This window comes from Pelobates fuscus, chromosome 13 (genome assembly GCF_036172605.1).
Source record: "Pelobates fuscus isolate aPelFus1 chromosome 13, aPelFus1.pri, whole genome shotgun sequence".
Classification (NCBI taxonomy): domain Eukaryota; kingdom Metazoa; phylum Chordata; class Amphibia; order Anura; family Pelobatidae; genus Pelobates; species Pelobates fuscus.
The window spans coordinates 62,023,641-62,036,995 of NC_086329.1; the positions used below are offsets into that span (position 1 = coordinate 62,023,641).

A 13,355-nucleotide genomic window follows, 5' to 3' on the forward strand; every position below is an offset into this window, starting at 1 on the left:
CCATCATGCACATAATTCCATCACAACAGCCCAACAAGTACACAATTCCCATCACATGCAGGCCCTACACTACTCACTTCATATTTATTTTTATAGGCAACTGCTGTGTTCATGAGCAGGCAGCTCAAGGGTTGTGCAAGAAATATAATTCTAACTTTTTTACATGTGATGACAGTAGATTAGTTAAAATTCCTTCTTGTGCCTACATACCAGTTGTATTTAAAGTTTGTACTTTTTTCCCTTTGTGCATGGCAGGATTATCTTAAGCAAGTGCTCGACATTGATCTCCATGCACAAATACACTTTGGTAGAGTATTTATGAAGCCAGGGTAAGTTTTCAGCATTTTCATATTTATAAAGACATTGGCAATTGTGTGGCTAAATGGAACATTTCTGTGTTCACCAGTCTTTTTTTTTTTTTTTTTTAATTCACATTTTAAGTGCATTCAAGAAATAAATCAGATAGTCTGCAGTTCTTAAATTTGGTGTCTCTGCAGATTGACATGCAATCTGTCCTCTGATTTTGAGTGCACATGTGCCAACATCTTGTTAAATTATGTTTGTTCTGGAATTTGGCACAATAAAGCCTAATGATTAGCAGTGTTGAATTTGCCTGAAGGAAACTACCTACGTGAGTCTGTCTCAGAAGGGCACCCGACTACAAATGTCATTTTTTATTATCTTTGCTTTCCACATGATGGAAGAATAATATAAGAATAACAGCTCACTAGGACATGAGATGAGGAAGCTTGCATGGGCTTCTTGATAAATCTTGGCATCCATGTATTCTTCAGATAAATTATTACAGATTTAAGTGGCAAGATTACATATTTCTAAGGAAGCTTTTTTATTTTATTTAATACATAGGTTTTATTTGTTTGATTGACAGTGGGAGGGCACCTGATATGTTTGTACCTAGAAATACCTGAGATGCAAATTCTGGCAGTGTTAAATAATTTTCTGTAAAATTGTATACAGTGACACTACCAAATCATGGATTATGTACAGTGCAAAATGTAGCCAATAGGTGGTGTGCAATTTGTATGGTTAAGAGAAAGTCCAATTAAAAAGAATGAGTAAAGTAATTATAAATATGCTTTATGTTTATATGACTAATTAAAGTAACTTTGGTTTTTAGCCTGCCTACCACCTTTGCAACCTTGGACATTGATGGTGTAAGAAAAATTATATTTGCACTCCCTGGTGAGTAACATGGTGACAACAGACTGATAAATACTTTTGTATGTATATACATATTTTTTACACAGGAGATGCACGATTTAAGGAGGAATTGATTCTATTTAGTTGTATGTGTGCCATTCACAGTTAATATCACTAACTTCCTGGTTGCATAACGAGATGCATTAATGGAAAATGTAATTATCAGTTTTAACCTTGAGCATACATTAAATTTTAATGTCAGAACATCAAGCTCTCAGTTTGGTCCCTGTGGAACCTGGTAATAATGAAGACGTCAGCTGTCAATACACCACTAGGCAGACATACCTAAAATGTAGCAATACACTAGGGAGTATGTGAATGACAGACACTGATATTCCCACTAGAGGATGAGACCGTAGCAGTTGCCAAAAGCAACCTGGAGGACATTGCTAGCAATAAAAAGCATGGTCAGGAAACAAAGCCAAATGTTGAGTTCAAAACTAAAAATGGCTGAAAGGATTCGCATGATGTAGACGTAGGAATGGGGGAAGGAACCATTGAAATGTTTAGTAACTGTTACATCAGGAGTACATGAATATCAATGCATTGTCTGAGACATAAGTGTAGATTTGCACACGCAATAATGGAGTCACCAGATAAATTTTGTCATGAATTGACTTATTATCATGAATTCCAGTGAGCCAAGCTGTCTGCATGAATTCCAGTGAGCCAAGCTGTCTGCATGAATTCCAGTGAGCCAAGCTGTCTAGTTTCTCTATCCTTTCTTACTTCCTGTCTCTGCCTCCATGTCCCCACACGTCTTTGTATAGGTGCAGCACACATATTCCTCAATATGTAATAATTATATGACTTAACAAGGGACATTCAGCTTCTATGTGACATATGCTGTGTCACTGCCAACAGCAAACACAATTATGAGGCAATGGCAGAACTACTGAGGGGGGCCTGTTAGGTGACCCATGCACTTAGTGCCACCCGATGGGCATGTGTCTTCATGGGCCTGCTCGTATGCTTCGGCCCTTTTACAGCGCGACAAGGCCCTTGTAATAATGTTATGGCAGCCTGGGAGGAAGTGAGAACCTGTCACTTTCTCCCAGCTAACAGGCCGAGCCGCGCGGGAGGGAGAGGGAAGAGAATCCACAGAGGAGAGGGACATGGATTTGGAGAGTCAGCACCTAACTCCCAACAGCCTCAGCCAGCAGAAGCCACCCTCCTGCACCTAAAAGGTAGGAAACAGGAGGGTGGCTGAAAATGTGTACATTGTGACCTGCATGTTTGTCAGTGTTTCTATCTGTGTATGTATATCTGTGTATGTATATCTATCTGTGTATCTGTATACGTGTCAGTGTTTGTGCCCGTGTAGCTGCATATGTGTATCTGCATTTGTGTGTTTGTGTATCTATGTGTTTCAGTGTGTGTATCTAGATATGTATCTGCATGTGAGTCAGTGTGTGTAGCGGCGTATCTGTGTATCTTTATGTGTGTAATTGTATGTAGCAGCGTGCCTGTGTATATGCATGTGCGACAGTGTGTGTAGCAGTGTGTCTGTATAATTGTCCGTGTATATTTGTGTCTCTGTATCTGCATGTGTGTCAGTGTGTGTATGTATGTGTATATGTGCCTACATCTCAGCATCTTGCCAACACAACACACAAATACACCCCTGCATTCAAACATCAGCACTACATACAAATACACCTCTGTATTAAAACACCAACATTATATATAAACACACAACTGCATTACAAATATACTATGCAGGAATGCATTGAAATGCTAACACTAGATACAAACATACCACTACATTCACTCACACATACTTCATACATAAAAATGCTTCCATTGAAACACACAAATACTGCTCAGCGCTATATGCAGCCCTGCAAGGATTGGCAAATGGTTGTTCCCCAGCTGGCAGTGAATTGTGAGAGTTGTACTACAGAAGGGGGATCTAACTTTTTGCCACACTTGCGATAGGGGGGTCCCAAAAATAATTCCAACACCAGGGCCCTCTCCACGTTAATTTCTTCACTGTTATGAGGATGTGCCTGAATCACAAGCAAGAGGTCCTGCACAGTGTGGATGAAATATATAGGAGTTTTAGATCCATTTATGTTTTATATATATATGTAAGATGTAAAGAAGCTGGAAGTTCATGAGTGTAATTTTGATTTGTATTTAAATAATTTAATTGTTTTCACCTTGCTAAGAAAATCTGTTCATATATTATAGAATGATATTGTAGAGGTTAGAATGTACTAAAACACAGAACTTAGGACAACTAATAAAGATAAATAGAGTGGCCAGGCTTAACGTACAAAGAGAGAAATCATTGCCAAATACTGGCTAGGTCAAAGTAACGGAGAGTCCAAATAAATGTAGATACAATATAGAGCCAGATTCAGCAATACAGGAAAATGTAAAAACTAGCAGAGTTGGTGTTACAGAAGTACACAATATCTAAAAACAAGCCAAGGTCAATACCAAAAATAACAAAACAAAGTACTGGATACAGCCATCATGATCTGGTACAGTAATTGGGGCAAAAACACTTTAAATAGAGTTAGGTGTTTACTTATTGGTCCACGTCATGCCTGCGATATGCGGGAATGAGGACACTAGAGCAACATGGACCTCTTTGTGCGCAAGCAATGCCCTACTTGTTAATCGAAAGTGGGCTGCGCGCTGGACTCACTCAATCGGTTCGCACGGAAATATCAATTTGCTGTGCCAATCGTGTGAGTAGCGCCACAAATATGTAGCCTGTCTAACCCTTCTAGAAGGGTTCCAAATTAAGTAGATGTTTACATTTTAAAGAGAAGGGCTTGCTGTTTATGCGCTATATAAATCGATAGATTAGAAGGCGCAGAAGGCTATGTGTAAGAAAATAATTTGCTACTAATTGAAAACTAGACTTGTGCACAAATACTTTTTACCTGTAACACACAAATGAAATTACTGTTGTGCTACACCCGAACCGATCGATCCATCTGGTATTCGTGTGACCGATCTATTGGTTTGGACGTAGATTAACTGGAAGTTAATTTGTTGATTGCAGGTGAAAAGGATTTGTGCAGAAGTCTGAGCTCGGAGTTCTTGAGCTATGATGTATTTTTGCTAGCTAATTTTGCCATATTATGTGCAGTAAAGTTTGAAACTTTCTGCGATTAACTGTTAAGCAAATTAACACGAGACAATGTACTATTTGTGATATTAAAGGGACACTATAGTCACCTGAACAACTTTAGCTTAATAAAGCAGTTTTGGTGTATAGAACATGCCCCTGCAGCCTCACTGCTCAATCCTCTGCCATTTAGGAGTTAAATCCCTTTGTTTATGAACCCTAGTCACACCTCCCTGCATGTGACTTGCACAGCCTTCCATAAACACTTCCTGTAAAGAGAGCCCTATTTAGGCTTTCTTTATTGCAAGTTCTGTTTAACCCCTTAAGGACCAAACTTCTGGAATAAAAGGGAATCATGACGTGTCAGACACGTCATGTGTCCTTAAGGGGTTAATTAAGATTTTCTTATCCCTGCTATGTTAATAGCTTGCTAGACCCTGCAAGAGCCTCCTGTATGTGATTAACCCCTTCAGGACGGAGTCAATAGTGCACGTTCTGATCAAAACAAAACGTAAACAAAAACTGGAATTTGCGCTATATGTCTGTTCACCCGTAGTTCCCCTCTTTCATATTATATGCACCCACACTTATTATATATCATTTTGTTCAGGAGAAACAGGGCTTTAATTTACCATTAACTATTCATATATGGAATATAATTTATTATGAATAAAATAAAAAAAACTGTGAGAAATTTATTTATTTTTTAAAAATGTGTAGTTCCGCCTCACATTTTAGCTGTAAATGTCATAATACTGTTAGGTTTTACTGCAACAAAATGCACATATTTGTAATCAGCGATGTCTCACGAGTACAACAGTACCCCCCATTAACAGGTTTTATGTTGTTTTGGAAAGTTACAGGGTCAAATATAGAATGTTCCATTTTCAAATTGAAATTTGCCAGATTAGTAATGTTACCTTTGAGACGGTGTGGTAGCCCAGGAATGAGAATTACCCCCATAATGGCATACCATTTGAAAAAGTAGACAAGCCAAGGTATTGAAAGTGGGGTATGTTTAGTCTTTGTTAGTAGCCACTTAGTCACAAACACTGGCCAAAGTTAGCGTTCATATTTTTTTTTGTGTGAAAAAAGCAAAAAACGAATATTTGGCCAGTGTTTGTGACTAAGTGGCTACTAAGAAAGACTGGACATACCCCACTTGCAATACCTCGGGTTGTCTACTTTTGCAAATGGTATGCCATCATGGGGGTAATTCTCATTCCTGGGCTACCATACGCTCTCAAAGGCAACATAACCAATCTAGCAAATTTCAATGTGAAAAAAATGAAACGCAAGCCTTATATGTGACTCTCTAACATTCCAAAACACCATAAAACCTGTACATGGGGGGTACTGTTATTCTCGGGAGACTTCACTAAACACAAATATTAGTGTTTTAAAACAGTAAAACATATTACAACAATAATATAGTCCATAAAAGTGCCGTTTGTTTGTAAAAAATGCAAAAAACGTCACTTTTACTTACAATATCATCGTTGTAATACAATTTACCAGTTTGAAACACTAATATTTGAGTTCAGCGAAGTCTCCCGAGTAAAACAGTACCCCCTATGTACAGGTTTTATGGTGTCGTGGAGTATTACAGGGTCAAATATAGTGCTTGCAAATTAAATTCTCTGCACTTTCTCCCTGTGTTGTCAGGCATGTCAATCAAATTTTAATTAATCAAATCACATAATTATGTTAAAAGATTATTTAAATATACATGTAGAATTTTAATATATATACATATATATGTATTTAAATTCTACGTGTATACTAATGTAATCTTTTATGTAATTATATGTATTTATCTATATATATATATTTGCGGTTATTTGTATTTTATATATAGATAGATATATATAGAATGTCATTCTAAGTGTATTTTGTTACCAATATATATATATTAAAACCAAAATACAGTTAGAATGAAATTACATATGAATATATAATTTATATTAAATTTTGTTTCAATATTTTATTTATTTATTTTATTATTTTATTTATTTATTATTTTAATTATACGTATATATATATAATATATATATGTACATCTATTATATATATAATATATATACATATTATATATATGTAACATCATTCTAAGTGTATTTTAATGCTAATATATATACTTATATTAGTATTAAAATACACTTTGTATGACGTTACATATATATAATATGTATATATATTATATATATAATATATATACATATTATATATATATAAAAATATTTTCAATTTATTTTTTAACATGTTTAATTTCTTTTTTTATACTTTCTTACCAGCAGGGGGACTGTCTGATATTTTAGACAGTCCCCCTGCAGGCAGATCCACAGCCAGCTATAGAGGGCCATGTGATCGCTCTTTGAGAGCGATCACATGGCCCCCGGGGGCCTCATTTGCCGTGGGAGGGCTGCCTGGGCTGTCAGGCAGCCCCCCAGAAGAGGATCGCGGCGGAGGTAAGTATAACTTACCTCCTGGGGCTCAAAGCCGTTACGGCGTTCCATGCCGCCGCAACGGCTTTAAAGCCCATTATAATGGGGACGGCATGGAACGCCGTAACGGCGTTAACGGGTTAAAGTTCAATTTAGAGATTGAGATACAATTATTTAAGGTAAATAACATCTGTTTGAAAGTGAAACCAGTTTTTTTTTTTCATGCAGGCTCTGTCAATCATAGCCAGGGGAGGTGTGGCTAGGGGTGCATAAACAGAAACAAAGTGATTTAACTCCTAAATGACAGGGAATTGAGCAGTGAAATTGCAGGGGAATGATCTATACACTAAAACTGCTTTATTTAGCTAAAGTAATTTAGGTGACTATAGTGTTCCTTTAATGTACTTCAGAATAGTAAGACTCCATAATTGTGTTTACAGATCAAAATACACATAGTAGGGATCTACTTAATCTGAATTTGTTTATTCAAAGGCAATTTATTGCACTGCCTTTCAGAATTGTAATTTGCAGTCATGATGAAATAACTGTGTGGCTAGATCATTACCAGTTCTCATTATTATGCATTGTAGTTACATAGTAATCTAGGCAAAACAATACTCAAGTACATTAAGTGCAAATTTTAAACACATCTTTTATGATGTTGATGCAAAAGAATTCAAAGAAACCCATTTGAAGTGATGGCCATTTATGCCACATGAGGGAACAAAAATTCCCTTCTTGACTCCATAATGGCAATCAGATTTCTACTTGGGTCAACAACCTCCTTACATAAATATTATATCCTCGGTTATTCTGTTTTTGCAAATAAGCATCCAGGCATTTTTCTTAAAATATTTACAGAATTTGATAAGACAACCTCTTTGGGTAGAGAATTCCACATCTTTATTGTACTCACTGTAATGAACCCTTTTCTCTGCTGTAAGTGAAAACTCCTTTCTTCCAGTCACAATGGATGACCTCTAGTCTTGTATAGAGCTGCTAATGAACAGATTATCACATAGCGCTTTGTACCGACCCTGTCTTTATTTGTATAGTGCTGCCAAATCCCCTCTGAGAATCCTTCTTTCTAAAGAAAACAAATACAGTTTTTCTAGCTTTTCTTCATAACGAATAGTTCTCATATTTACATATATACTCTCTTTTCCATATCACTAATGTCTGAGCATTAGTGTATTTATAGTCTTTATGTGCTATAGCCCTATGTTTGTTACAGTTCCTAGTGTATCTGAGTCTCTTACAATCCTTTCTTGATCTTAACAAATTTAATGGCCGTTCTGTTTGTTTCCAGAAATGTGATCCTATGTAAGTGCTATATTTGGAAAGAATGGCAGAATAACGCCATCTTATGGCAATATCCTTTTCCCTTCATTGTAGGCAACCCAGTGTCAGCAGTTGTTACGTGTAATCTATTTGTTGTGCCAGCACTAAGAAAGATGCAAGGAATCCTTGATCCAAGACCTACAATCATCAAAGCCAGGGTATTTAACAACTTGCCATAAGTACTAAATGTAGATGAAAGGTCAAAGTAAGTTTCTATACCTGAGTGGGCTAGGTTTCCATTGTAGAAACTGATGGCTAAAAGGCAATCAAATATGTTGCCCCTGTTTGTACGGAGAAAGGAACACAATTAGTTTTCTGCAAAATTTGTTTTTAAAGGGACAATTCAGGCTGGAAATGATTTCCTTTTTGCAATACATTACAAAATGTCCAAAAAGGACTAAAAAAAAAAACACGTCTGTTGATTTAGCATTTTTGCATTCCTTCTTCATTATAGATTCTCTCTTGGTGTCAGCAAGGAAGTAGCTGTTGAATTGCCAGCCAATCAGTGTTATCAAAAACAAACTTCAGTATTCTTGCAAGGATTTAGCTTAGTTTATTTGATAATGCTTAGGTAAAATATTTTACATGTTCTCAAAGCTGAAATGTGCCTCCTTGGGAAAATAGCTATTCCACTTTACTCCACAATTTACTATACTATATTCATTGGCAATAATATACATGTTATTAGTAGTTAAATATATTTAAAAGACAAATAACGCATAGTAGACTTTTAGAAACAAATAATTAATCTGCACTCTATGGTATAGAGGGTAATGAATGATAAAGCAGTCACTGTGTTCAGCTTATATGTATTTTTTTTTTGTGCAGTTATCATGTGATGTTAAGCTGGACCCACGCCCAGAATACCATCGCTGCATTCTGACTTGGCATCACCAAGAGCCACTGCCTTGGGCACAAAGTACAGGTCAGTCATATATCACTTATGTGAGTAGTTTGGACATGTTAAGGATTTTTAGCTTAACTAGTCATATTTCGCATTGTAATTCTATATTTAAGAGAAGTGCTAATATCAGCAATTAAGTATTAAATGGCTTACAGTAGGCGTAAGCAAAGGCAATTGTTGTAAATAGTGAGAGGCACATTTGCTTCACATAATCAAGTAAATAATTTGAAAGATGTTTTTGTTGCAATGGGCTTAATGATTATCGATGTGATGTGATGTGATGGGGTCACATAGTCCTCTCGTGGTCCAAGAACATCCTTAAGTGAAACAATATCTAATTTAAACAAAAGACAAATATGAACAGATATATAAGGGGAGATATATATATATATATATATATATAGATAGATAGATAGATAAAAGGATAAGCAATCTCTCTCCTCTCCTCTCTTTTCTATCTTCTCTCCTCCTAATCTATTTCAGGACCCGAGGGATAAGGGGGTGGGGGAGTTAGGCCGAGTCCTGGGCAACACAATAACCCTCGAATAGAGAGGTAACGTTTCTCATAGGCTACAAGCCCGGGGAGGCACCTAGTCCTCCTAAATAGGAACCTGAATAATGCAGCAACTCACAGAACACAAGAGAAGGGTCATTGGATTGATTTGCACCTCAATACTGACTAATAATTAACTACTCATTCAGAACATACACTGACACTATAAACATCTCTAATAGACTAAAAAGAAATAACATTTATAGCCTATACATCAAGAAATAATATCCCAGAAAACAATGGTACGGGGACCCCGCGTAACACAGACTCCGCCACCCAGGCACACAAAATCGCATAAGACTAGACATATAACTGTGCTAATGGTGGGGGCCTCTTCCCCCTTCCTATAGAGGACGGGGAGATACCCAAACACCGATGCCAAGGTGAACTTAAATGGGACTGGGACCTTTTCTCATCTGAGTAATGAATATCAATATGTATACTGCAAAAGAGCACTATGTTGTCAACATCATACTGCAGACCTGCAAGTCTTTCCTATATATACTATTGTTGACCACTTTGCTGAAAAATCTTAATAAAAACAGATTTACAAAAAATAAAAATAAAAGGATAAGCGCAACTAATCGGTTTCCCATCTCAAGTAAACCCTTACATTTTCTAGACTACAAAAATAATAATAGTAATATAGTACCTTACTAATACAGATGTTATAACAAGAAAGAGACCGATATCTCTATGGAAGATGCAAACAAAAATATACATGGTTGGTCTTTAGGCTGCCTCAAATGAGCCTAACCTCTGTATGCTTCAGAAGGACACACATTATTCTTAATGCAAGCATTTTCATTCCATTGAAAGGCAGGGAGAGGTGAGCAAGTGGCCTGCAGACATTAATATGCAGAAAAGACTGCAGTATATTGATATAAAGTTGTAAATTATTCATATTAGGCACTGGCTGAGTGGGGTTATATTATTGAGGCTCAAAGGGTATTTTCTCAGTTTGCTCATCAGCCTTTCCATAACTGCTCATTAATTGAAAGCACCAGAAAAAAAAGTCTAAAAATATAAAAATTCTGGGAAGAAAAAATTGGCTCAGTTTATGTTTTTAATCCAATGAATTGAAATGAACAATGTGAGTATTAATGTGTACTCTTAGAAGTATTCTCTCTCTATAAAAAATCTGTAAGTTTAGTTATTAAATTGCAATTAATATACAATTAGATCAATTGTAAAATATAATAAATTGGCTACAGACAACACATTCTGATAAAAAGTCTGTTTTAAAGGGGACAGTGTGGTGAAAATATTATTAAATGCAGAAATTCACACCTCTGTATCCTACAACTGGGCAGCCCCATCTTAGCTTAGGCTGGGAAGCTATGCAAGGTATCTTCCGGAAGTTTTGCCCAATACTAACATCCGATAGACATCTTAAGGAAGTTGTGACACCCCATCCATCCATTACGGCACGTAGAGGGAGAAATCTGAGAGACCTTTTGGTACCCATTCATCTCCCCACCATTACCACCTCTGGTCAATCCAAATACTATCTACCAGTGGGCACATATAAATGTGGTCATTGTAGTGCCTGTCCCTTTATTAACAGACACTCTAAGTTGATATAGTAGCTCAACTTATAGTTTTGAATAAAGGTCTGGCTAATGTATACATTTTGTTTAGCTACTATTCCTTTGTAGTTGTACTCCCTCCTACTCGCCCCCTCTGGTAGAGCGGGGGATTGGGATTTTTTCTTTTCTATTCACTACTTAAGTACGTTAAGGGTTACCCCCTTTTTGTGGGTGTACAGCTTTGGTGACCTCTTCCCCAACTGGGGATGAGACTGTGTGATTTACTCTAGTCTACTCGTTTACACGAAGGGCGGAGTGTCACTTGGCCACCTGTCCAGTTACCTTTCTGTTTTAGTTATTAGTGATTTACAGAGAAGCGACATTTCCCTTTAATTGTACACAATATTAATAGTACTTCCTTTTATTCATCAACCTAGGTAATCAGATGAGCAGTCGCTTGATGAGTATGCGCAGTGCCAATGGACTGTTGATGCTACCTCCAAAGACAGAGCAGTATGTGGAACTTCACAAAGGAGAGGTGGTGGATGTCATGGTTATTGGAAGACTATGATGACAACTGCAAGAGAGAAGCTTTGATGCATGTCCACATATCATTGACTGTATCCTGTAATATGCAACGGCACAGCTAATTTTTATGATTTAGATAAAGTTGATCAGTGTAGTCAACATCTTGAACTAAATTTTGACAAATGACTTTGGGGAAAAAACAACAACTTTAAAACTTTTTTCCAAAAAATAAAAATATTAAAAAAACAAACAAAAAAAAAAACCTCGTATTAAACCTTATTCCGATTATATCGAGGCAACTTTTCCTTCATTGCAATTGCTTTGTGTGTTTAAATGCTAGGTTTAATAGCAGTAGCTTTTAGTAGACAGCAGTAGATGCCTGCAAAGTTGTGTTTCTCTCATCCTTAAATTACAAATACTTAAGCTCTTATACAAGGCTGTCTGCTTACTTTATACTAGCTTAGATGACACTGCTATTTCCCTTATCAGTATGCTTCATAACCGCTTCACAAGAAAGCTCTGCTTGTTCTTTATCTTGTATATCGTGTTGATGTGCACAGTGCCAAAAGCAAGTGATTGCAATTGGATCAAGACTCCACCTTATTAGCAAGGAGGAGAAACATCCTGGCAATCTCTCCGCTCAGTACTATTGGGCAGTAACTGAATACCTTTACTTTGAACAAAAAATTGCTTCCTTAAGTGCTGACAGCCTTTTTAACCAATACATTTAAAAAAAATGTACAGAAAAAAAATATCAAAAACTGATCTTGTACAGATTACAGTGTACCAGCATTCATGTGAAAAATAAAAAAAAGTGAAGAAAATATTGAAGAACTCTGTACCATAACATTTTCTGTAACGATACTGAAACAAGAATAATTAAATCCTTGATCATTATTAAAAAAAAAAGAGAAACTGTGTTTTGTTTTGTTTAATTTTCCACTCTAGGAAAATGTATACAGTCGTATCAATGTAACATATCTGCAAGAGTGTATTCACGTAAAACATAGGAGTTGCAGACAATGGCAAGTTCTACAAAAGATGCAGGCTTGTTGCCTGACATTCATGGAGCAAGATGTCAAGAGTTTACATACTTGAAGTAGTATTAAATGTCTAGTAACCAAACACTAGTCGCAAGTGTTTTGATTACTGCTACCATAACATAGGTATTTCAGCTTTGGGGTTGGAATCTAGGTTTGCGTTTGTTATAATACATTATACATGTCTTCTGTATCAATATATATATATATATATATATATATATAACAGGAGATAATTTGCATGCAAAAGCACATAGAATTGGGTTTGCTGTTTTCCCTCTCGTTCAGGGAAAGTAGCAATGAAAAATCAATATTTTTTACAGTAAACACTGTTTTTAGAAGGCAGTGTTTAGATTACAGCCTACGGATACCTCGACTGGCCACGCCTTGGATGGCTACTAGAGGTGCTTCCTGGGGCAGTCTCGCACACTGTACAGCACTGACATTCAGTGTCTCCTCCCTCTGCATGAGACACTGAATGTTTCTTATAGAGATGCATTGATTCAATGCATCTCTGTGAGGAGATGCTGATTGGCCAGGGCTGTGTTTGGCTTGTGCTGACTGCTCCTGATCTGCCTTCTTGACAAGCTCAGCCAATCCAATGCTTTCCTTTGGGAAAGCATTGTGTTTGTCTGAGATCACCACTTCCGATGATAGCCAAGCAGGCAGATCAGGTGCAGAGCCAGCAGCAGCCGACTGGAATAAAGGTA

At 36.7% G+C, this 13,355-nt stretch overlaps 1 protein-coding gene across 26 annotated transcripts in view; it reads left to right on the top strand.

Annotated features, from left to right (window-relative positions):
* The window catches only part of GPHN (gephyrin), a 417,472-nt gene extending 404,978 nt beyond the window's left edge, over positions 1 to 12,494 (top strand). For 11 of the 26 annotated variants that reach the window (XM_063439077.1, XM_063439080.1, XM_063439078.1 and 8 more), the window contains 6 exons: positions 256 to 329; positions 1,139 to 1,203; positions 2,280 to 2,408; positions 8,146 to 8,249; positions 8,920 to 9,016; positions 11,515 to 12,494. In XM_063439077.1, the coding sequence (XP_063295147.1) occupies positions 256 to 329; positions 1,139 to 1,203; positions 2,280 to 2,408; positions 8,146 to 8,249; positions 8,920 to 9,016; positions 11,515 to 11,648 (603 nt within the window). In that variant the 3' untranslated portion in view covers positions 11,649 to 12,494. The remainder of the gene's footprint in view (positions 1 to 255; positions 330 to 1,138; positions 1,204 to 2,279; positions 2,409 to 8,145; positions 8,250 to 8,919; positions 9,017 to 11,514) is intronic. The other 15 variants (XM_063439085.1, XM_063439090.1, XM_063439097.1 and 12 more) reach the window with 2 other exon arrangements.
* Positions 12,495 to 13,355: the final 861 nt, after the last annotated feature.